We start from the raw sequence: 25,309 nt of genomic DNA, 5'->3' as shown, positions 1-25,309 counted from the left end.
TCATATGATTGTCATGTGATGAAACCAGCAAGAGATTGAGAATTATTTCAGTTTCATATCAAAGTTCTCACTCTACTCGTTAAACTATTTATTTTATGGGTTCAAATCAGCTCTAAACTCTGAAAAGTCAACACTAAAAAACGAGTGAAAATCTGTATATTATTTGATTATATTGAACGTTAAGATTTAAACTAACTGCAGTGAGTGATGGCTGTGAAAATGTAACACTGGTTCAGCTTCCATGAGTTCATAAAGGAGTAGTAGAGACCACATTTGTTTTTGTATCAGGCTGTCAACATGTTTTATTTCTGCTGTAAAGTTCAGAATATTAAATGGGGCCTTATGAAGAATGACTCCAGTGGAGATTTGGGGAACTGTAACTCAACGCTTACATTCAATGAAAGTATGATTTGAATGAAAGTTTTATATGTGATCATGTTGTGGGGCTTGAGTGTAAATGTTAGAGGGAAAAGCCAAAACCCACTTCCTATTCCAGGTTCTTCCGAGCTGGACTGCTTCCGTCAGGCGTCAGGCTCAACACGGAGCTCCTGCACGGGGACACCGAGAGCTCTCTGCGTTGCTTCAAAGTGCAGCACCACATCCTTCCGGGCCTGATGGATACACAGTGAGGTTATTAAAATCAACATTAGTAGTTGAATAAAGCATGGAGCACTTCTCAGGAGGTGAAGAGATACTTGCCTTAGAAATGAGAGCTTTTTTATGCTGCAAGTCTTTGATGGTATCATTAAGGGAGTCAAGACTTTCCTGAAAGCACAAACAGATTTCTTTAGAAACCGGACAGAGACTGTGAGTGAGATTCAGTTCAATGAAGCACAAACAAACCCCGATTTGGTTCATGAGCTCCTGTACGGCGGTTTGGTCCATGTTAGAGGCAGAGATCACCAAGTCCAGCTGAGTCTGCGTGTCCTCCAGGCGCTCTGCCATGGAGCTTATCTTCCCCTCCAGCAGCTCGCCCTTCAGACCGGCGTTCTGCTGCGCCTCTTGAACACTCTGAGTGAATGTCTCGTACAGCTCGTCCCTCTCAAGCTGAAGCTGTGTGACATGTGAGAAGGAAGGCATGAGCAGGAATACTCACAGGTACACAAAGCTGACAGCAACTCAAGACTGGTTTATACTGCTGCGTCGCCCCTACGCAGCGGGAGCTGACGTGGACATGAGCACCACATACTTGTGCGTCGATGTGTTTACTTTTCCACAGAGATTCAGAGCGTGTTATGTTAATCTACAGCTGATACATGTTGCTGTTTATCATACAGACATGATAGAATAGAGAGGAGGAGATGAAATACACGGCTGATAAGCGGGATCCAGGAAGTGCTGCAAATTTAAATACACTTTTTTTTTAAGTATTTCCAGAATGGTTGCAATGCATATTTTTGTGTCTGGAATAAAGTCTTCTAACAAGGCTTGTTTAAACACATTACATTTTTTTAAGTGTTTAAATAGTTGTTTTTTTTACCCTTTTCTTAACTTGAACACCCAAAAAATATCAGGTGGCGCAACCAGATATTTGTCCAAATATATGAACTTACCTTTCATTTATTTTAACTGAAAGTTTTAGGAAGTATCCCTTAGAGTGGTTACAGTGCTTTACACTTTTGTATTTTGTGAGTATATTTTTTATTTACAATATATTAGGATTTTTGCATTCTATTGGCCAGGTATAAAATATAATTTTTACAGTTGGTTGTACCACCTGACATGGAAAGTGTTACCGTCCACCTATAAGTTGATAAAAGCTTTTCTATTATTATTTAAGAGACATCTACAAACCTTTTAACTCAGCCATGACAATGAGTAGGGTCCTCTGAATGATTTCATATGTTGAAGTCCATTATAACTTCTTACTTTCAAAATAAAAGCTCCATGAGTACGGTGGTGCCACCCTGACATTTGAGAACAAAGTTTTTAATAACCTTAAGTGCCTTTAAACTGTTGATATTTATGAACTGACGTTTATTTCAAAGCTCTTAGATGTAAAATCCTGCCATGGTGTTTTAATTTGAATTTATTTTTATTAAAATATATTTTTTATAGTGTTTTAAGTCAGTTCACTTGCTCGGACGGTTGCGCCACCTGACATTTTCAGGGTTTGAGATACTTAAAAATAAAATAAATCTCAATATTTGAATGTACTGAAATTGGTTTTATAGAATCAATTGATGTTTGTCTTAAAAAAACTAATTATTTCAAAACAAAATAATGGATTCAGACACAAAAATATGCACGTCATGTCAATGACCTAAATGTGGGAAATACAATGCCGCCGAGCGGACCAATCACAGGGCTTGCGGTCCGCGTCGATTCTACAGGTAGTTACATTTTGGAGGAGGTGCCCGTCAGGTACGTGCGTAGGCCTCTGCGTCAGTACGGGAGCTACGCGCTACGCCGTTGATTGGATGCAGAAGTATAAATCAGCCTTCAGTCCTCTCTTTTACCTTGCTGAAGTTCTGTTTCAGTGCCTCATGTTTCTGTTTCAGTTCATGCAGCTCCTTGGTTCTGATCCTCTCAGTGTTGTTCTGCCAAAAACAGCATCACAGATTCACCTTGGGCCTTATTACAGAGCATATCGTAGCAACAGACAGAACAGAAACAGTTTACTTTGTATTTAAATCAAGAAAAAAGAAAAAGTACCTCTGTCACGGTACGAAACTTCATTTTTCTTTCCATCGCAGTAACTTCAGTGTTGATTTTGGAGACGTCCTCAGTGAGATGTTTGTTCTCCTCTAAAGCAGAGGCCATGCACTCCTTCGTCCTCTCCACAGTGTCCTCTAACTCCTTCGTAGTCTTCTAAAAAAAGACAAACAGAGGAGGTTAAAACTGATCATCCACTCAAACTGTGGCTGGTGATACAGACCTTTTGAAGTTTTCTCTGGCAGCAGTGTGATCTTCTTACATGGATCGATTTGTCGAAATGGAAACTCTTCACGAGCGTATCAATCTCAGCGATGGCTTTGTTGTGGTCTTCTTTGAGATTGTTCACGTGGCAATTCCACTGATCCTGTCTCTCAATGATCTCCTTCCTCCTCCCCTTCTTCAGGTCTTGTTTCAGCAGCTCAATCTTCGTCTGATGCTTGGCTTTAGTGTCTACTCAAAGAGTTAAACAAAATCATTTCTGCTTTTATGTTTTTGACTCTGGGAGATGTTGAATTGAGCTCAAACTGCAATCAGCTGTTTACCCCGAAGCTGCTCCTGCAAGCGGTTCCTCGTTTCAGTCATGTCTTTGTCGTGTTTCTGTTGGGATCGCAAAAACTTCTACTGTGAAACATATCAGGGTACAGAGAGGCCTAAAATCCGAAGCTCTTTAAGTGACGGAGTAAAATACACTGAGCTACAAACCTGTTCAAGCTCCTTGATGAGGCTTTCAATGTCGAGTTCCTGCATGTTCGCCATGATGGTCCTCATTTCCTGATGAAGCCCAGACTCTAGTTGTTGTTGCTCTTCTTGAACAGCCTCAGTGGACACCAAAGCATCTGCCTTTAACTCAGCGATGGTGTTCTGATGCTCACACAGGACGTGCTTCATCTTCTGCTTGTACACCTGGGAGGAGAAAACAATCAGATACTCAAAAACAGTTCATGCACTAACTTCAGATGTGTAGCAGCAGAACATCATGTCTCAACCTCACCTTGATCTCTACTTGGTGGCGTCTCTCGTCCTCCTCTATGTCCCTCTGTACGTTTTTCAGCTCCGCTTTGGCCTCCTCCAGCTCTCTCTCTGTGTTCTCCCGAAACGTGTGAAGCTTGTCCCTTTCCAGCTGAAAGTAGTTCCTCTCCTCCCTCTCTCGATCCAGCTCCTCTCGAAGGCGCACTATGTGCTCCTGAATCTGATTCACAGCAACACATTTTAGTCTTTCGATATGTGATGACGTGAGAAGATTCTTAAAAACTATGAGAGGGGAAATCTGAGATGACATTTGTTCACTCTGATTGATAGGAAAGACTTCTTGACTGAGAGACGAGATGCTGGACACAAACACGGACCACATGTCGGGCTTCAACAGGCTGCTTTCATAGTCAGCTGACCAGACTAAGCAACTAGGAAGTGTTCTTTGACCCAGTTGTTCTCAAAGTGGGGTCCTGGGACCCCTGGGGGTCCGCAAACTTTTGTTTAGTATTTTAATAAAACTTTTTTATTGTACAAATTAACAAAAAACTGCAAACATATCCACAGAACAGAACCAGAGGATGTGATTAGAGTTTGGGATAGGATTAGGGTTATGATTAGGGTTAGGGTTAGGGTTAGGATAAGGGTTAGGATTAGGGTTAGGATTAGGGTTAGGGTTAGGATTAGGGTTAGGGTTAGGATTAGGGTTAGGATTAGGGTTAGGATTAGGGTTAGGATTAGGATTAGGGTTAGGGTTAGGGTTAGGGTTAGGGTTAGGGTTAGGGTTAGGGTTAGGATTAGGATTAGGGTTATGATTAGGATTAGGGTTAGGATTAGGGTTAGGGTTAGGGTTAGGGTTAGGGTTAGGGTTAGGGTTAGGATTAGGATTAGGGTTATGATTAGGGTTAGGGTTAGGGTTAGGATTAGGGTTAGGGTTAGGGTAAGGATTAGGGTTAGGGTTAGGGTTATGATTAGGGTTAGGGTTAGGATTAGGATTAGGGTTAGGGTTAGGGTTAGGATTAGGGTAAGGATTAGGGTTAGGGTTAGGGTTAGGGTTAGGGTTAGGGTTAGGATTAGGGTTAGGGTTAGGGTTAGGGTTAGGATTAGGATTAAGGTTAGGATTAGGGTTAGGATTAGGGTTAGGATTAGGGTTAGGGTTAGGATTAGGGTTAGGGTTAGGGTTAGGATTAGGATTAGGGTTATGATTAGGGTTAGGGTTAGGATTAGGGTTAGGGTTAGGGTTAGGGTTAGGGTAAGGATTAGGGTTAGGGTTAGGGTTATGATTAGGGTTAGGGTTAGGATTAGGGTTAGGGTTAGGGTTAGGGTTAGGGTTAGGGTTAGGGTTAGGATTAGGGTTAGGGTTAGGGTTAGGGTTAGGATTAGGGTTAGGGTTAGGGTTAGGGTTAGGGTTAGGATTAGGATTAGGGTTGGGGTTAGGGTTAGGATTAGGGTTAGGGTTAGGGTTAGGGTTAGGATTAGGGTTAGGGTTAGGGTAAGGATTAGGGTTAGGGTTAGGGTTAGGGTTAGGGTTAGGATTAGGATTAGGGTTGGGGTTAGGGTTAGGATTAGGGTTAGGGTTAGGGTTAGGGTTAGGATTAGGGTTAGGGTTAGGGTTAGGATTAGGGTTAGGGTTAGGATTAGGGTTAGGGTTAGGTTTAGGATTAGGGTTAGGATTAGGGTTAGAACCAGAACTAAAGTTAAGCAAACAGAACCAGAACCGAACTCAAGCAAACAGAACCAGAACCAAACTCAAGCAAACAGAACCAGAACTGAACCAGAACTGAACCAGAACCGAACCAGAACCGAACCAGAACCAGAACCAGAACCAGAACCGAATCAGAACCGAACCAGAACCAGAACCGAACCAGAACCGAACCAGAACCGAACCAGAACCGAACCGAACCAGAACCAGAACCAGAACCAGAACCGAATCAGAACCAGAACCGAACCAGAACCAGAACCAGAACCGAAACAGAACCAAACCAGAACCAGAACCGAACCAGAACCAAACTCAAGCAAACAGAACCAGAACCAAACTCAAGCAAACAGAACCTGAACCAAACTCGAGCAAACAGAACCAGAACCAAACTCAAGCAAACACAACCAGAACCAGAACCAAACTCAAGCAAACAGAACCAGAACCAAACTCGAGCAAACAGAACCAGAACTAGAACCAAATTCAAGCAAACAGAACCAGAACCAAAACCAAATACAAGCAAACAGAACCAGAACCAGACTGGAGCAAACATTATTCTCTCTGAAGGAACAGATGTAGCCACGATACACAGCCTCCCCTCCATCACCTGTATCCTATATTCTCACATGTGATATAAATTTTCTGAGACACTGAATTTTGTTTTTTCGTGATCGGTAAGCCATAATCATCAAAATCACAATAAAAAGGCTTGAAATATGTCACTGTATATGAGTCATCATAATATATGAGTTTCACTTTCTGAAATGAGTGACTATTGAACTTTTTCAAGATATTCAAATTTTTTGAGCTGCACCTGTATATACAGTCTATGGCCAAGACACATCAGATGCATATATATGTGTGTAAACTTAAAGGTGCAGGTTAATCTACAGCTCAGGTTTGCAATGGTCTGTCCATCAATCTGGAATAGGTGTTTTATAAATAGATTGATCCAATGTTGAGTTCATGTGACCTTAAACATCACTTCATACTTTCAAACACGTGACTTTCTGACCTGCTCTTTGGTCATCTCGTCCTTGTTGAGGCCGTCTATCAGTGTGGGGGTCTTCACCTTGGGAGGCTTCTTACTGGAGCCTTTTTTGGGGGGCTGTTTGACCAAAATAATACAAATAAAAGGTTATAACTGATTCTACTCTACTGCCCGGCTAGTTTGTCTTTACAAAAACATTGTAGGAGCATTAAACCCAGCCTGAGCTCCCTCTGAATGTGATGATAACACATGGAAATGAAATATTAAGGCTCCATGGAAACATGACAGATGAGTCAAAGGTCAAATGTCGTGTAAAAACCATACAAGCTAGCGCTAGCTGTTAGCTTAGTTGGACCCACAGACGGTATATTAAAGGTTGTAATAAACATTATTTTCATTATTAATAATAATAAATATAAACTGTTTCTCTCACCATCTCTTATTTCACTCTGATAACCCGCAGTCAGGAGGAAATGAGTCTTTATGGTCAGTTTGGATGAAAGTTAGCGAAAGAAAGTCAGCTCCTGTGAGACGCTCAAAATGTTCCCATGGCAACACAAGCAAGCAGTTACTACGTGACGTAATACTTCAAAGAACGGAAGGAACGAGTGTTTGAAAAAAAAAAACTTTATTAAATTGTCTTCAGTTCACAACAAATATCAAACAAAGTGCAAAAAAAGTATTTATGCTCTTCTTCAGACATTACTTTAACATTCTTTAATTAAAATAAAGTTTCAATACAGCAGAATTTTCTCTTTACTTAAAATATCAGTGGTTTTATTATCTTTTTTTTTATTATTGTTGGAAAAAAAAGAGATACAACTAAAATTATTAAAATTAAAATCGAAGTTATTATTGTTATTACCTTTATTTTTATTTCTGGAAAAACAGTTTGGTAGTTTCAACTGTGTGGATAGTTTTTGTTGTGTATAAAATTAAATGTAATCAATACTGTATTAGGACATTGAGATTGTGAATGGGTGTTCACCTGAACAATAAACTGGACTGGTCAGACAACTCAAATGCGCTGTACAAGAAGGGACAAAGCAGACTCTTTCTGCTCAGGAGACTCAGGTCTTATGGTGTGGAGGGGGCTCTAAGAGTAGAACAAAAATCTAACACTTCATCACTCATAATTTGTAAATTCTTGATGCAATAAAACTTTAAAATCTCTGGGTAGCCTCAGACAGCCATTATTCACTGAATGCACCAACTGTGTGTTTCCCACCACTAGGGGGGGACGACATACTTCAACAAATGAGACACTCATACCATGCTCTTTTCTGCAGAGTGAGCTGTGACATTGATCACTGACACCGCCCTCTTCTTTCTGCCGTGACAGTGACGAGCTCTCATGCTCACCATCAGTATTGACGACTCTTCAACAGAAAGCTCATGGTGGATCGTCTTCAACATGATGTTCATGCTCTTCATAATTGGCTTCAGTCATCTTCCAACTATTGAGGGTGAGAAAAGGATGTTAAAGTGAATACACTTGTTGTACAGTTTGTGACTCCAGTATCTAAAGTGTTCTATTTTTGTTCCACAGGTGACCCTCAGAGCAAAACTGTCAACCAAACACCTCCTTCTATAATCAAGAGGCTTCATGAATCTGTATCCAGTGAGATCAAATGCTCACACAACATTTCTAGTTATGATCGTATCCTCTGGTACAAACAAGACCAACATGGAGCTCTGAAGTTTCTGGGATATCTGAATACAATTTATGTAAATCTCGAGGAAGACGTGAAAGGGAAAATCAACTTTGATGGAGATGGACGGGATAAATCGAGTCTCACTGTTTCTAAGCTTTCATTAAGTGACAGTGGAGTGTATTTCTGTGCTGCCAGTCAGCACAGTGCTGCAGATTCCCTTTAAGTCAGTACAAAATCTCTCCTCAGTCTGTCTGCAGACACACGACACGTTCAGGCTCATGAACACCTGCAGCCTCCATCAAACAGAGCCTTTACAGATCTTATCAGCTGTTCGACCTCCTTTCAGGACACAAGTGACAACATCTACAGTTCCAACCTGCTGCCTTTTGCCACATGTCAATCCCCACTCTCTCTTCCCTACTTGATCCACCGTCCTGTCTCCAAGCATAGACATAAGTCGTAAAATACACACTAAAAATAAGCACTTTTTAAAAATATATATAAATATATAACACGGTTTTCTAGTTAAATATTCATGAAGAATAAAGTATGGTGGCCCTGAAGTCCAACTTTACACAGACTTCATGGTGCAAAAAAACATTCTGCTGAAAACAAAAAATATTACACTAAATGAAAAAGTTATTTCTTAAAACACAAAAACATTTCTAGAAATATATTTCAAAAAATAAAAATAAAAACTTTCTGAGAACCAAAAAATAATTCAAACATTTTAGAAAAAATCTATAGAAATTAGAATTTATTTTTAATGAAATGCAAAAAAAAATAATACAGAAAAAGAAAACATTTCTTAAGTGTTTTAAGAATTATTTATTTTGTGAGACTTTTTAAAATATATTTTATATTATATAAATATTTCAACATTTTTAAAATGCTTTTTGGTTTGTTGAACTATTTTTTAATTTAATAATGTTACATTTGTTCAATATTTTGGGGGATTTATTAAATATTGTTGTTTTAAAAAATGTTTTGTTTTAAAAAATATTTTAGCTTTTGTTGATTTTATTTTATTTTTAAATTGTTTGTGTTCATGTAATTTTTGTATTTTATGTTTTTATGTTTCATGAAATGGTTTTGCTATTTATTTAAAGTCTCTGACATGGTCGTTAGATTTTTGAATAGTTGACCTCTAGGGCCACCGTAGTTAACATGAATCAAAAGTCAAAGCACATGGGACGATCAGAGACGCCTCTTTCTGGTCGAATACGATTGGCCGAGCACCAAAAAAGCATAACATATTAAATGTTGTATGATAACCTCTCATATTGACTGCAGGTCTCTCAATTGAATCAGATGAAAATTATCTGCAGCAGACTTTGTAATAGAAGTAAATGTTTCTGAACATGATCTGTAGATGATTCAGTGACTCTCCTCCCACCACACGGACCCACACTGACTCTGCTCTCTGAGATCACTCGGCTCTGAACTCGACCATGATCACAGCTGGTCTCCTCAGTCTCTCTGCAGCTCTGCTCTGTATTATAGGTACTCTACTTTATACGGCTGCACACTTCAAGGAGACTTCATGGAGATGTTAGATCTGTTAATGACGTGATTTTACCTTCCACAGGTGGAGTCCATGGAAGTGATGTGGACCAGGACCCTCTGTCGTGGGCGGCAGAGGGTCAATCTGCCACACTCAACTGCAGTCACACGAAAGGTTCAAATTATTTCCAGATGTACTGGTTCAGACTGCGGCCCGGGGAGATGATGCAGCAGATAGTTCTCACCACCTTAATGCCACCACATCAGTACTGGACCGGCTTCAGTGAGGACAAATTTCCTGCCAAGAAGGACAAAGCTGAGACCGGATCTTTGACGGTGGAGAAGCTGGAGCCTTCAGACAGTGGAGTGTATTACTGTGCTGTGAGTGAACACAGTGATACAGGGGACTCAGACAGCTGCACAAATACCACACTGTTGAATAAATGAATGAAAGACCTCAGTGGTTTCATTATCTGTAGGGGGAGCTACAAACCTGTACACTAGGCTCAGGTTGAAGGTCTTCATTTGCTCTTTTCATAACACAGAGTTTTTGCCCCAGGGAGACAAAAGGTTCTGATGTGAAGTGTGATGAAAAATAAAAAAGCCTGTTGTTGTAATTTTTCAGTCGTATATATCTTCACATGTATGTCTGGAACAAACTGATGTTGAAAAAGCCTCACTCTTACACTGATGCCTCATCATGACCTGCAGAGTCAAATGAGATTATTAGACATCACATTATTTGTTTCTATGAATTTTAGTGTCTGCTCACCTTTTGTAAGCTAACAAAGTTCACAAAGTTCAGTCGTTGAAACGTTACAGTTCATAATGTGACGTAGCTATGAATCAACACATCATCTCAGCACTAAAAGTTGTCTGAACAAAGAAAAGTAGGATTAAAAAGAAGATCTGTGACACATCTTTACCACAGAGGGTGACGGTGCTCATGGGAAATGTAGTCTTCAACCAGGAAAGACACGACATGAAAACTCCTTACAGAGCCTTTAATTTTACTTCACTTTTCTTTACGTTTGTATTGATTTAGCACTTCCTATTTGATCATTACTTGGTGTTTTTTTTGAGAGGATATCCTTAAAATGACGTAAACTGTAAAGGTGAATGGAATCTTGCATGTTTTAGGGATAGATTAGGATGTATATTAAAGATTATGATAGAGAGTTGTATTCAGCAGGATCAAATATTTGCCATTTCTTCACTTGATAAATGTCTCTCTCTTTTTAGCTACAGACAACTGCAGAAAATAAACATACTCAATAGAGGCGCCTTGAATCTAAACCTCTGTCTCCTCCCCTCTGAGCTGCTCTCATGTCACTTCAGTCTCACAGACACAGAGAGCGAGATCAGGACATCATGATGATCAGGATCACTCTGCTGCTGCTCGGCTTCTCTTGTAGGTTTCACTTCGAGCTGTAAAAGAATCACAGTCCGTCTTCATCTGTCTCACTGTCTTCTCTCTCTGCCTCCAGGTCGATCACTGAGCTATAAAGTCGATCAAGATCCTCCGTCAATCATAGGAAGTCCTAATGGCTCAACAAGTATCAGCTGCAATCATTCAGTCAGTTCACTTAAAGTCATATTGTGGTACCAGCGGCCGACGGGCGACTCCAAGCTCCACCTCATTGGATATGTTCAGTACACAAACCCAGTCTATGAGGAGGAATTCAAACCACATTTCAAAATGACCGGAGATGGCTCGGTGAAATCTGAGCTCCAGGTCCTGAAGCTGAGACAGGCGGAGGACAGCGGCGTGTATTACTGTGCAGCTAGTAGGCACAGTGACTCAGAGTCGCTCTCCTTCCCTACAAAAACCCTCAGAGATGATCAGCTGATACTTCACTGTCAGGAGGAGGAGTACAGCTGCGTCTGAGTGCAACATGCGGCAGGAAATCAGAGGTTTCTGCCTCTCTGGTTTCAACTTTTAATCTGAGTATTCGAATATTAAGAGTCTGTTGTCGCCCCGATCAAGAGGGATTGAAATGTATGACAGACTACACGCCCGACCAATCATCAAGACCGACGTGAGGGCGTTGAAAAGAAGAGGGGCAAGGCTATATGACACCTAACCTCTCTCTCTGACGTGGTTTGTGTAGTTGACCTCTAGGGCCACCGTAGTTAACATGAATCAAAAGTCAAAGCATGTGGGACGATCAGAGACGCCTCTTTCTGGTCGAATACGATTGGCCGAGCACCAAAAAAGCATAACATATTAAATGTTGTATGATAACCTCTCATATTGACTGCAGGTCTCTCAATTGAATCAGATGAAAATAATCTGCAGCAGACTTTGTAATAGAAGTAAATGTTTCTGAACATGATCTGTAGATGATTCAGTGACTCTCCTCCCACCACACAGACCCTCACTGACTCTGCTCTCTGAGATCACTCGGCTCTGAACTCGACCATGATCACAGCTGGTCTCCTCAGTCTCTCTGCAGCTCTGCTCTGTATTATAGGTACTCTACTTTATACGGCTGCACACTTCAAGGAGAACCGTACTCTATACTACGAGATGTTAGATCTGTTAATGACGTGATTTTACCTTCCACAGGTGGAATCGATGGGAGTGATGTGGACCAGGACCCTCTGCTGTGGGCGGCAGAGGGTCAATCTGCCACACTCAACTGCAGTCACACGAAAGGTGTAAGTTATTATCAGATGTACTGGTTCAGACTGCGGCCCGGGGAGATGATGCAGCAGATAGTTCTCACCACCTTAATGCCACCACATCAGTACTGGACCGGCTTCACTGAGGACAAATTTCCTGCCAAGAAGGACAAAGCTGAGACCGGATCTTTGACGGTGGAGAAGCTGGAGCCTTCAGACAGTGGAGTGTATTACTGTGCTGTGAGTGAACACAGTGATACAGGGGACTCAGACAGCTGCACAAATACCACACTGTTGAATAAATGAATGAAAGACCTCAGTGGTTTCATTATCTGTAGGGGGAGCTCCAAACCTGTACACTAGGCTCAGGTTGAAGGTCTTCATTTGCTCTTTTCATAACACAGAGTTTTTGCCCCAGGGAGACAAAAGGTTCTGATGTGAAGTGTGATGAAAAATAAAAAAGCCTGTTGTTGTAATTTTTCAGTCGTATATATCTTCACATGTATGACTGGAATAAACTGATGTTGAAAAAGCCTCACTCTTACACTGATGCCTCGTCATGACCTGCAGAGTCAAATGAGATTATTAGACATCACATTATTTGTTTCTATGAATTTTAGTGTCTGCTCACCTTTTGTAAGCTAACAAAGTTCACAAAGTTCAGTCGTTGAAACGTTACAGTTCATAATGTGACGTAGCTACGAATCAACACATCATCTCATCACTAAAAGTTGTCTGAACAAAGAAAAGTAGGATTAAAAAGAAGATCTGTGACACATCTTTACCACAGAGGGTGACGGTGCTCATGGGAAATGTAGTCTTCAACCAGGAAAGACACGACATGAAAACTCCTTACAGAGCCTTTAATTTTACTTCACTTTTCTTTACGTTTGTATTGATTTAGCACTTCCTATTTGATCATTACTTGGTGTTTTTTTGAGAGGATATCCTTAAAATGACGTAAACTGTAAAGGTGAATGGAATCTTGCATGTTTTAGGGATCGATTAGGATGTATGTTAAAGATTATGATAGAGAGTTGTATTCAGCAGGATTAAATATTTGCCATTTCTTCACTTGATAAATGTCTCTCTCTTTTTAGCTACAGACAACTGCAGAAAATAAACATACTCAATAGAGGCGCCTTGAATCTAAACCTCTGTCTCCTCCCCTCTGAGCTGCTCTCATGTCACTTCAGTCTCACAGACACAGAGAGCGAGATCAGGACATCATGATGATCAGGATTACTCTGCTGCTGCTCGGCTTCTCTTGTAGGTTTCACTTCGAGCTGTAAAAGAATCACAGTCCGTCATCATCCGTCTCTAATGTCTTCTCTCTCTGCCTCCAGGTCGATCACTGAGCTATAAAGTCGATCAAGATCCTCCGTCAATCATAGGAAGTCCTAATGGCTCAACAAGTATCAGCTGCAATCATTCAGTCAGTTCACTTAAAGTCATATTGTGGTACCAGCGGCCGACGGGCGACTCCAAGCTCCACCTCATTGGATATGTTCAGTACACAAACCCAGTCTATGAGGAGGAATTCAAACCACATTTCAAAATGACCGGAGATGGCGCGGTGAAATCTGAGCTCCAGGTCCTGAAGCTGAGACAGGCGGAGGACAGCGGCGTGTATTACTGTGCAGCTAGTAGGCACAGTGACTCAGAGTCGCTCTCCTTCCCTACAAAAACCCTCAGAGATGATCAGCTGATACTTCACTGTCAGGAGGAGGAGTACAGCTGCGTCTGAGTGCAACATGCGGCAGGAAATCAGAGGTTTCTGCCTCTCTGGTTTCAACTTTTAATCTGAGTATTCAAATATTAAGAGTCTGTTGTCGCCCCGATCAAGAGGGATTGAAATGTATGACAGACTACACGCCCGACCAATCATCACGACCGACGTGAGGGCGTTGAAAAGAAGAGGGGCAAGGCTATATGACACCTAACCTCTCTCTCTGACGTGGTTTGTGTAGTTGACCTCTAGGGCCACCGTAGTTAAGATGAATCAAAAGTCAAAGCATGTGGGACGATCAGAGACGCCTCTTTCTGGTCGAATACGATTGGCCGAGCACCAAAAAAGCATAACATATTAAATGTTGTATGATAACCTCTCATATTGACTGCAGGTCTCTCAATTGAATCAGATGAAAAGAATCTGCAGCAGACTTTGTAATAGAAGTAAATGTTTCTGAACATGATCTGTAGATGATTCAGTGACTCTCCTCCCACCACACAGACCCTCACTGACTCTGCTCTCTGAGATCACTCGGCTCTGAACTCGACCATGATCACAGCTGGTCTCCTCAGTCTCTCTGCAGCTCTGCTCTGTATTATAGGTACTCTACTTTATACGGCTGCACACTTCAAGGAGAACCGTACTCTATACTACGAGATGTTAGACCTGTTAATGACGTGATTTTACCTTCCACAGGTGGAATCGATGGGAGTGATGTGGACCAGGACCCTCTGCTGTGGGCGGCAGAGGGTCAATCTGCCACACTCAACTGCAGTCACACGAAAGGTGTAAGTTATTATCAGATGTACTGGTTCAGACTGCGGCCCGGGGAGATGATGCAGCAGATAGTTCTCACCACCCCAAGTCCACCACATCAGTACTGGACCGGCTTCACTGAGGACAAATTTCCTGCCAAGAAGGACAAAGCTGAGACCGGATCTTTGACGGTGGAGAAGCTGGAGCCTTCAGACAGTGGAGTGTATTACTGTGCTGTGAGTGAACACAGTGATACAGGGGACTCAGACAGCTGCACAAATACCACACTGTTGAATAAATGAATGAAAGACATCAGTGGTTTCATTATCTGCAGGGGGAGCTCCAAACCTGTACACTAGGCTCAGGTTGAAGGTCTTCATTTGCTCCTTTGCTCCATCTGAACTGCAGTTTTTAACACCTCCGAATTGGCTTCAATTCTTGCAGCCGGAGGTTGCCGCTTGGATGAGACCTGACATGCCTCATTTGTTACAGTCTGTGGTGGTCCTCCCAAATGAAGGCGAGGATGTTGAAGTTAGAGCTCAACAACTGTTCCTCTGCCACATAATTCCACCTCCCAGCATTGCTCGCATCTTTGAAACCCTAAGTCTGCTGGATCAAGCTAAAATCGCTCTTAAAGCGTGACCTCGGCATTATTTAGAATCATTCAGATCCAAGGAGCATTTTTGGATACAGAACATCCAAAGAATTTGTCTTCAGGAGGGCAGGATGATCTTTCCATCCATCCATTTTCGTGTGTTCGCGGAGGTAGCAGTCCAAGCAAATTGACCCAGACATCCCTCTCCCCAGCAACATTTTCCAGCTCCTCCTGGGGAATCTCGAGGTGATCCCAGACCAGGCGGGAGATATAATCCCTCCATCGAGTTCTGGGTCTTCCCCGGGGGCCTTCTCCCAGTTCAGATCTTTCTGTTCTGTTTCTATTCCCTGAAACTGAAGGCTCCTTTGATCGACTGATTCATGAATCTAAATCGTGACATCCAAAGCACACATCCACTCCTGAAGGCGTGTGACGGCCCAGTATGTCTCCTCCTCCTCCTCCTCCTCCTCCTCTACATCCAGCCACTTCACAGCATCTCTACAGTTTAGTTTTCCTCTGTGTTTGAATCATGATCACACTCCTCGTACTCTTGCACGCTCTGGTGTTCTGTTCAACAGGTAAACACTAAGAAAACTCAAGAAATGGACCTCAGCACTTTTCATTATTCTAACCCTGAATCTGCTTCTTTCTTGCAGAACTCTCAAAGAACAGAGTCGATCAGAGTCCTGCAGCGCTGATCGAACCCTCTGGAGAAACAGTGACGTTAAGCTGCAACCATTCAAACTCTAACTTTGATATGATCCAGTGGTACAAACAGTCCGCTGGGAAACATGACATGGTTCTGCTCGCCTATGTTCGATACACTTTAAAAGTTGTGGAAGATAAATTCATTGGCGTGTACAATGTGAGCGGTGTTGGTGGAAGTCTGTCGAGTCTTCAGATTCTGAAGCTGCGAGGATCAGAGGACAGCGCTGTGTATTTCTGTGCTGCCAGTGACGCACAGTGTCGCACAAACCCTCAGTCTGTAACAAAAACCTGCTCTGATGCAGACAGACGACACGAACACCACAGAAACAACAACAAACCCTGCACCCTCCAGCTGCCTGGCATCAGATAGCTGGAGGGTGCAGGGTTCCTCTGCAGAGTATGAGAGGAGGGATCCTTCCCTTTTGACCCACTCTGTCTGAAATTGAATCATAGCTACATGTTGATGGAGGTGATGATAAACCAGGGCCTGTATGCACGTCCAGCCATTACACAAACGGGACCATTAGTCTTAATGCACCGTTATGGAACGGCCTATTTGGCCGTGGCGCTAGCCGCATGCACGACTGCAAATAATTGGCCAATTAACTAATTGCGCATGAAGGCAAGGCTGGTGCAAAACGTCATATGTCCAGGGAATCTCCTGGAAAACCCTGATCCAACCAATTTGAATTGTGCATGCCTACTATGCATAAACAACAATTAACATGGGGAGTGGTACCGGTGTGACTGAGAGAAGATCAAGAAAAAACAATTTTTCAGCTGAAGAAATTGACATTTTATTACAAGAATGTAGAATGAACATACATCAGCAGAGGGGGCAGCAGTCTCAGCAGAGAAGCCCAGACACTCGGGCCTCGATAACGCCTCGGTATCCTCCCAGAAGAGCTGGTGGAAGTGGCCGGGGAGATGATGTCTGGGCTTCCCTGCTGAGACTGCTGCCCCCGAGGCCCCTGTACTGTCCTCCTAATGGTGTAGCCTACCCAAAATTAGACAGCCAGCCAAACTCCCTGAATATACAGCATGAGAGTCAGGATGTAGCGTTCTAGCTCCAGTTTTAATTCAGACTCTTGATGAGCATGTTGGTAAACAAAAGGAGTAAAAAGGGAATGCTTGCGATGGGCTTAATCAAAAGGATTACAACTGATTGTCCAGCAATGCTGAGATCCACTGATTCTGCTCCCTAGCTCTCAGCTAACTCAACAGCATGAACTGCTTGCAGGGCAGAACAACCCCGACCCAGATAAGCGGAGGAAGATGGATGGATGGATGTTTACATAAATCATTTGAAATCAATAAAATAATCTTTCAATCAATGTTTTTACCAACATGTTGGTATCTTAACCCTCCTGTTATGTTGCGGGTCAAATTGACCCATTTTAAAGTTCATAAATCTAAAAAGAAATTAATAAAATGAAAGAAATTCAAAATGTAAAATAAAATAAACAAAAATTTCTGTCATGTAGAACTACTGTATTTATATTTAGGTCTTTCAAATGTACATTAAAAAAAGTTTTAACATGAATTTTCTTATAAAAACGAGTGAGTTATCCTCATTGAACTTTGATCTGTGAGGATTAAAGAACACCAATGCACTAAATATTGATTTAAATGGTTAATAATGGAGTTAATAAAGAGATTGAAAGAATGTTTATTGGGATTGTTTTGGGTTCTGACACTTTTGGATAATTAAATATACCCCGGGTCAAACTGACCCAGGAACATTATTGCTGTTCCTGGGAAAGGAACATAACAGGAGGGTTAAGTTAGTAGTCGGGGTCTTGTCTCACCCTGTCAGTATTCTGAGAGGGTGAGACAAGACCTGCTAACCATACATTATCCCTTACATAGATTTGGTTGTTATTTTTCCTCATTGATCCATCTTAAGAAAGAGTAATGTTTATTTCTATGAATAATACATTCTTGTCAGAGTTAACAATTCACTCTTAAGAGCCTGAACGTCCCAGCGCTAAAGGCAGACTAACTTTTGATCTTGAAACAAGAACAAGAACCAGAAAAATCCAAATGAACCCAACCCAGGGAAAGATGCTGACCTTAATCGTTTCCTTTTCTGGAGGTGGGAGTGTTTAACCGCTCATGCTCATTCAGCTGTGAGCAGTACTGAGACACCTCCCACCATGGTTTACTGAAACGAGGGCTCACTCAGAGAGAAGGAATCAGGACTGTACGGACATGTGACAGAACAAAGAGGGATCTTAAATTCAGCATGAAGATCTTCGTCTGCTGCCTCGCCTTGAGTGTCACTCTGGTTTCAGGTAACCTAATGAAAGTCTGGACATGTTGGTGCTTTGTCTTTATGAGGACTCATTCTCTCATGTTGTGATCTTCTCCACAGGTTCCTCTTCAAGTGAAGAAGTCAAACAGACTCCTGCAAACATTTACCATCAACCAGGAGAAACAGCTGAAATAGAGTGTTCACACAGCAACACTAAATATGATCTAATCCTCTGGTATAAGAAGACAAACGGCACACAGATGCAGCTGCTGGGGTATATGAATTACGAAATTGGAAACCCAGAGGAAGGACAGAATATAAAGCTGGAGGGGGGCGCAAGCAAGGACCAGACCTGCACGTTAAAAATGGAAGACCTCAAACTGAACAGCAGCGCAGAGTACTTCTGTGCTGTCAGTGTACACAGTGCTGGATATCTCTGCTCATCAGTACAAAAACCTCCCTTCATCACCACAGAGCGGCTCACAGCCTCTATTACCAAACCTGTGGTGACAGCTGACATGATGACTGTGATGTGAAGAGGAGGAGGAAGCAGCTCAGACTCCTCCCACCTCATCACTCTGTGACCTTTTCTGAAAGGACGTCTTAGTGGCTGCTCTGACACAGGAGACACAACATGATCATCTTATTCCTGATCATTCATTTCAACATCTTTCTGGTGTCAGGTAATGTCTCTAGAGGTTCTTAAAATAGGTGTTTTGTAGGTTTAGTTGTTGAAAGTGTTTTAAAGTGCTGCTGTTTGAGCTGTTCTGTTTACGTCTTCGTCTTTCCACAGGTTCCTCTCCTGGTAAAAAGGTCACCCAGACTCCAGCTCACGTTTACATCAAACCAGGAGAGAAAACAGCCACACTCAACTGTAGACATGAAATATCAGGCTATTATGTTATCCTCTGGTACAAGCAGTCAGACGGACAGATGACGCTCCTGGGATATATGTCCCTCACGGATGCAACCCTAGAGAAGGATGTGAACATGAAGGTGAAGATCGAAGGGGATGCAAATGAAAACAAGACCTGCACATTAACAATTGAAGAAGCCGACCTGAACAGCAGTGCAGTGTATTTCTGTGCTGCTAGTCTCCACAGTGCTGCATGTCACCACTCATCAGTACAAAAACCTGCTCTCCACATTTTATCATCTCTGTCGGCTCACAGCCGCCCTCACACCTGCAACAAGCCTCTTCATTTAAATCTCTGATCTCTGTGAATAATAGAGCAGTGGTTGTTGAAACCACCGCTCTGAGAGAAGTGTTCCTCTCTCTCCTCCTCCACGCCTTTAGAACCTCCAGACTGGATTGCTGCAACAGCATCCTTTACGGCCTTCCCTCCACTGACCTCCAAAAACTCCAACATGTCCAGAACTCAGCTGACCCGGTTACTCACCCACTCCCGCTCCACCCTTCAGCACCCCCACTGGTCAAATGTACAGATAACAGAATGTAATAAACGAGTTATGATATAAGAAACTGAGCACAGTGTTACTTCAGGCAGGTCACAAAGTCAGCTGATCTTATGGGGAATAAAATATGTAGTTTTTAAAAAGACTAAAGGTCTGTGTGACTATCTTTGATAGGTGGCAGTATATACCCTTCATGAAACTGTGGTGTGTGTTGGTGTCTGATATGATGTTGTTCATGTAAAGAACTGGAGGTACAATGTGACTCCGCCCACTTTAAAAGGTGGTGTTTGTGAAACTGGAAGAAGAGGCGTTTCCTTAAAGAGAGGAGGAAGAGTCAGCAGACGAGCTCACAGTAAACTGGGATGAAGAAAGAGAAGCAATAACCAGACTGATGTTAAACTCAGTCAGAAACTACATCATGATCATTTTCCTCTGTGTCACTCTGAATGTTTTCATCGTCTCAGGTACTCTGGAGAACATTATATTCAATGATATCCAAATTTGACATTTTAATGAAGGATTTTTAAAATCTATTTCCTCTCATTCTTACAAACTGGGATTGTGTTTTCTGCTGTTTCCACAGGGGCCTCTGTCGACAAAGAGGTCAACCAGGATCCATCTGATGTGATCAAGAGACCGGGTGACGCAGCTAAATTTTACTGTGGACACAAAATTAGTAGCTATAACACCATCCTCTGGTACAAACAGTTACAGAACAGACAGATGCAGCTCCTGGGATACATGACTGGAGATAAAGAATTTCCTGAAGACAAAGACAAAGTGAGCATAGAGGGGGATGCAAATGCCAACAAGAACTGCACACTAACAATCAAAGAAGTGGATCTGAACAGCAGTGCAGTGTATTTCTGTGCTGCTAGTCTCCACAGTGCTGCATGTCACCACTCATCAGTACAAAAACCTCCCTTTATCTCTAAGACACAGCTCACAGCCTCTTCAACTTATTGGGCGTTATTACCAAACCTGTGGTGACAGCTGACATGATGACTGTGATGTGAAGAGGAGGAGGAAGCAGCTCAGACTCCTCCCACCTCATCACTCTGTCTCCTTTTCTGAAAGGACGTCTTAGTGGCTGCTCTGACACAGGAGACACAACATGATCATCTTATTCCTGATCATTCATTTCAACATCTTTCTGGTGTCAGGTAATGTCTCTAGAGGTTCTTAAAATAGGTGTTTTGTAGGTTTAGTTGTTGAAAGTGTTTTAAAGTGCTGCTGTTTGAGCTGTTCTGTTTACGTCTTCATCTTTCCACAGGTTCCTCTCCTGGTAAAAAGGTCACCCAGACTCCAGCTCACGTTTACATCAAACCAGGAGAGAAAACAGCCACACTCAACTGTAGACATGAAATATCAGGCTATTATGTTATCCTCTGGTACAAGCAGTCAGACAGACAGATGCAGCTCTTGGGATATGTGTCCTTCACGGATCCAACCCTAGAGGAGGATGTGAAGATGAAGGTGAAGATGGGAGGGGATGCAGCTGAAAACAAGACCTGCACATTAACAATTGAAGAAGCCGCCCTGAACAGCAGTGCAGTGTATTTCTGTGCTGCTAGTCTCCACAGTGCTGCATGTCACCACTCATCAGTACAAAAACCTGCTCTCCACATTTTATCATCTCTGTCGGCTCACAGCCGCCCTCACACCTGCAACAAGCCTCTTCATTTAAATCTCTGATCTCTGTGAATAATAGAGCAGTGGTTGTTGAAACCACCGCTCTGAAAGAAGTGTTCCTCTCTCTCCTCCTCCACGCCTTTAGAACCTCCAGACTGGACCAGATCCACTTCAAGATCCTGCTCTAGTCCTCAATAACCTCTTCCCTTCGTACCTGACCAGCCTCCTCAAATGCCACTACCCATATCGCTGCCTCAGATCTCCGGTCCCCTATCACCAAGACCAAGCAGGGCACCTTGGGGGGCAGAGCCTTCGCCATCGCTTTGACGTGGTGTTTGACGTGATGTTCTTACGTTGAGTTACGACTGTGACTCCGCCCACTTTAAAAGCTCAAAAGGAGGGATTTCCTTTTGAACCCCAGCCTCCAGTTTACTGTGACATCAACTCTGACACATGTAGACTGATGTTAAACTCAGTCAGACACACATCATGATCATCGTCCTCTGTATCACCTTTAACCTTTTCATCGTTTCAGGTAAAGTATTCAAGTTTTTTTTACAGATTGTCGTCTTAATTTGAAAATCTACTTCCTGTTTTACTGTTTTTTGCACAAATTGTGATTGTGTGTTGTTGTTTCCTCAGGTTCCTCTGTCGGCAAAGAAGTCACCCAGACTCCAGCTGACATGATCAAGAGACTGGGTGATGCAGCAAAAATTACCTGCCAACACAAAATTAGTGGCTATAGCAAAATCCTCTGGTACAAACAGTTAGAGGATAGACAGATGCAGCTCCTGGGATACATGGATGTAACATTTGATTATCCTGAAGACAAAGACAAAGTGAGCATAGAGGGGGATGCAAATGAAAACAAGGACTGCACATTAACAATCAAAGAAGTGGATCTGAACAGCAGTGCAGTGTATTTCTGTGCTGCTAGTCTCCACAGTGCTGCATGTCACCACTCATCAGTACAAAAACCTCCCTTTATCTCTAAGACACAGCTCACAGCCTCTTCAACTTATTGGGCGTTATTACCAAACCTGTGGTGACAGCTGACATGATGACTGTGATGTGAAGAGGAGGAGGAAGCAGCTCTGACTCCTCCCACCTCATCACTCTGTCTCCTTTTCTGAAAGGACGTCTTAGTGGCTGCTCTGACACAGGAGACACAACATGATCATCTTATTCCTGATCATTCATTTCAACATCTTTCTGGTGTCAGGTAATGTCTCTAGAGGTTCTTAAAATAGCTGTTTTGTAGGTTTAGTTGTTGAAAGTGTTTTAAAGTGCTGCTGTTTGAGCTGTTCTGTTTACGTCTTCGTCTTTCCACAGGTTCCTCTCCTGGTAAAAAGGTCACCCAGACTCCAGCTCACGTTTACATCAAACCAGGAGAGAAAACAGCCACACTCAACTGTAGACATGAAATTAAAGACTATTATGTTATCCTCTGGTACAAACAGTCAGACAGACAGATGACGCTCCTGGGATATATGTACCGCACGGATCCAACCCTAGAGAAGGATGTGAAGGTGAAGATGGGAGGGGATGCAAATGAAAACAAGACCTGCACATTAACAATCAAAGAAGCCGACCTGAACAGCAGTGCAGTGTATTTCTGTGCTGCTAGTCTCCACAGTGCTGCATGTCACCACTCATCAGTACAAAAACCTGCTCTCCACATTTTATCATCTCTGTTGGCTCACAGCCGCCCTCACACCTGCAACAAGCCTCTTCATTTAAATCTCTGATCTCTGTGAATAATAGAGCAGTGGTTGTTGAAACCACCGCTCTGAAAGAAGTGTTCCTCTCTCTCCTCCTCCACGCCTTTTGAACCTCCAGACTGGACCAGATCCACTTCAAGATCCTGCTCAAGTCCTCAATAACCTCGCCCCCTCGTACCCGACCGACCTCCTCAAACGCCACTCCCCATCTCACCGCCTCAGATCTCCTGTCCCCTATCACCAAGACCAAGCACAGCACCTTGGGGGGCAGAGTCTTCATCATCGCTGCCCAGACTCTCTGAACTCTCTCCCTCCAAACATCCTCAACTCTGACTCTCTTCACTCGTTTAAAAACATCCTCAAGACCTTCCTGTTCAACAAAGACCACAACACATGACCTCTCCTCCCGCCCCCCCTCTGTCTTTGTTCTGTTGAGTACCCAGAAAAGCGCTACACAAGTCCAATCAATTATTATTATTATTAAAATATAAATAGAGTTTCATGACATACTGCTTCATAAAAATAGACCAACATACAAGTAATGAAGTGAGTGCACGCTGTAAGGAGGGTACCACCTCAGCCTCATCTGAGCCAGGATAAACCTGGTCTGGGTTCCTCTCATAAGGTGGCAGTATAAACCTTTGACGTGGTGTTTGACGTGATGTTCTTACGTTGAGTTACGACTGTGACTCCGCCCACTTTAAAAGCTCAAAAGGAGGGATTTCCTTTTGAACCCCAGCCTCCAGTTTACTGTGACATCAACTCTGACACATGTAGACTGATGTTAAACTCAGTCAGACACACATCATGATCATCGTCCTCTGTATCACCTTTAACCTTTTAATCATTTCAGGTAAAGTATTCAAGTTTTTTTTACAGATTGTCGTCTTAATTTGAAATTCTACTTCCTGTTTTACTGTTTTTTGCACACATTGTGATTGTGTGTTGTTGTTTCCTCAGGTTCCTCTGTCGACAAAGAAGTCATCCAGACTCCAGCTCACGTTTACATCAAACCAGGAGAAAAAACAACAACACTCACCTGTAGACATGAAATTAAAGACTATAATCGAATCTACTGGTACAAGCAGTCAGAGGGAGAGATGATGTTCCTGGGATATGTGTTAATGAGCAATCCAAACCCAGAACCAGGCGTGAAGGTGACGATGGGAGGGAGTGCAGATAAAGGCAAGAACTGCACATTAACAATCCAAGAAGTGGATCTGAACAGCAGTGCAGTGTATTTCTGTGCTGCTAGTCTCCACAGTGCTACAGATCTTTGTTTCTCAATACAAAAAGCTTCTGATGATGGTTTCATTTCAACTCTGTGTTACAGTTCACAGCCCCTTACACCTGTTTCAAAGTCCTCTAACCAATGTGGGTCTTTACTTCTCATCCAGATCAGATACTATGACGGGAGGTTTGGAGACCGCAGCCTCAGACTTTCACTCATGGATTTGATCTGAACTGAGTGGATGTATTATTCAGGATTATGTCAGCCAGCAGCTGAATATGAGGGCTTTAGAATCACAGGGACGCTCAGGACACGATGTGATACAATATAACATGATACCACACAGGAAGGAAAGACACCTAATACTTGATACTCTGCCCACAATAACTATAATGACACAATACAGCAATAACTAATAAACTGGAAGACCATCATGTAGGGCTGGGCGATAAATCCATCTCATCTATGAATTCATATTTGTGATCTAGGACGACTTTTAAACAAGAACATCTAGACTTTCTCTTTAACTTCCTCCACCCTCCCTCTGGGCTCTTGAAGCTCCTCTTATTTACCTCCTACAGGGACAAACAACAACAACAACAAAAACATGGCCGCCAGCATTAATGAAGACTGTTCCCAAGAAAGTGGTTTGTAACTGGTTTGGTTTTACAGCGTCAGACCTCAAACAATCCACAGTCCCTCAGTTTGTTCAGAAGCTGTAGCAGCTAAAGGAAGCAGCACGACCAATTTATTCCAACATCAGCTGCACACGTGAAAAGATCTCTAGAGAGCTGGACTACAACAGACATGTGGTCCAGTCCAACCATGCAGCCTCACACGAGTGTGACGGAGCATCTTATTAACGATGATCGGGCTCTGTGAAGTGTCTTCCTCTGATAGGTGGCAGTATATACCCTTCATGAAACTGTGGTGTGTGTTGGTGTCTGATATGATGTTGTTCATGTAAAGAACTGGAGGTACAATGTGACTCCGCCCACTTTAAAAGGTGGTGTTTGTGAAACTGGAAGAAGAGGCGTTTCCTTAAAGAGAGGAGGAAGAGTCAGCAGACGAGCTCACAGTAAACTGGGATGAAGAAAGAGAAGCAATAACCAGACTGATGTTAAACTCAGTCAGAAACTACATCATGATCATTTTCCTCTGTGTCAC

The 25,309-nt window shown here is 42.6% G+C and overlaps 1 protein-coding gene, 1 long non-coding RNA gene and 5 gene segments (V, D, J or C); 5 read left to right on the top strand and 2 right to left on the bottom strand.

Moving 5' to 3' along the window:
* Positions 1–272: 272 nt before the first annotated feature.
* Positions 273–6,892, bottom strand: LOC117805975 (dynein regulatory complex subunit 4-like). Its single transcript, XM_034674638.1, has 11 exons — positions 6,748–6,892; positions 6,339–6,431; positions 3,650–3,847; positions 3,361–3,561; positions 3,201–3,255; positions 2,918–3,108; positions 2,656–2,811; positions 2,460–2,540; positions 844–1,053; positions 700–765; positions 273–611 (listed from the first exon to the last, which is right to left on the bottom strand). The coding sequence occupies exons 1-11, from the start codon at positions 6,748–6,750 to the stop codon at positions 522–524; spliced, it is 1,344 nt and encodes a 447-aa protein (XP_034530529.1). The 5' UTR covers positions 6,751–6,892; the 3' UTR covers positions 273–521.
* Positions 6,893–7,186: 294 nt separating this feature from the next.
* Positions 7,187–10,096, bottom strand: LOC117805994. The gene is made up of 3 exons (XR_004629576.1): positions 9,966–10,096; positions 9,549–9,851; positions 7,187–7,771 (listed from the first exon to the last, which is right to left on the bottom strand). It is a non-coding gene; the product is annotated as an uncharacterized LOC117805994 (long non-coding RNA).
* On the top strand, positions 9,348–10,105 carry LOC117805983. The segment is given in 2 exon segments: positions 9,348–9,472; positions 9,558–10,105. Coding segments are annotated over 2 exon segments (414 nt in total).
* Positions 10,106–11,821: 1,716 nt separating this feature from the next.
* Positions 11,822–12,731, top strand: LOC117805985. The segment is given in 2 exon segments: positions 11,822–11,946; positions 12,042–12,731. Coding segments are annotated over 2 exon segments (414 nt in total).
* Positions 12,732–14,305: 1,574 nt separating this feature from the next.
* Positions 14,306–14,887, top strand: LOC117806535. The segment is given in 2 exon segments: positions 14,306–14,430; positions 14,526–14,887. Coding segments are annotated over 2 exon segments (414 nt in total).
* Positions 14,888–15,706: 819 nt separating this feature from the next.
* Positions 15,707–16,258, top strand: LOC117806534. The segment is given in 2 exon segments: positions 15,707–15,758; positions 15,837–16,258. Coding segments are annotated over 2 exon segments (471 nt in total).
* Positions 16,259–18,713: 2,455 nt separating this feature from the next.
* LOC117806532 lies at positions 18,714–19,357 on the top strand. The segment is given in 2 exon segments: positions 18,714–18,825; positions 18,936–19,357. Coding segments are annotated over 2 exon segments (471 nt in total).
* Positions 19,358–25,309: the final 5,952 nt, after the last annotated feature.

This window comes from Notolabrus celidotus, chromosome 22 (genome assembly GCF_009762535.1).
Source record: "Notolabrus celidotus isolate fNotCel1 chromosome 22, fNotCel1.pri, whole genome shotgun sequence".
NCBI lineage: Eukaryota > Metazoa > Chordata > Actinopteri > Labriformes > Labridae > Notolabrus > Notolabrus celidotus.
The sequence above is the reverse complement of the archived record's forward strand: the minus strand, read 5'-3'. Positions and strand labels throughout refer to the sequence as shown.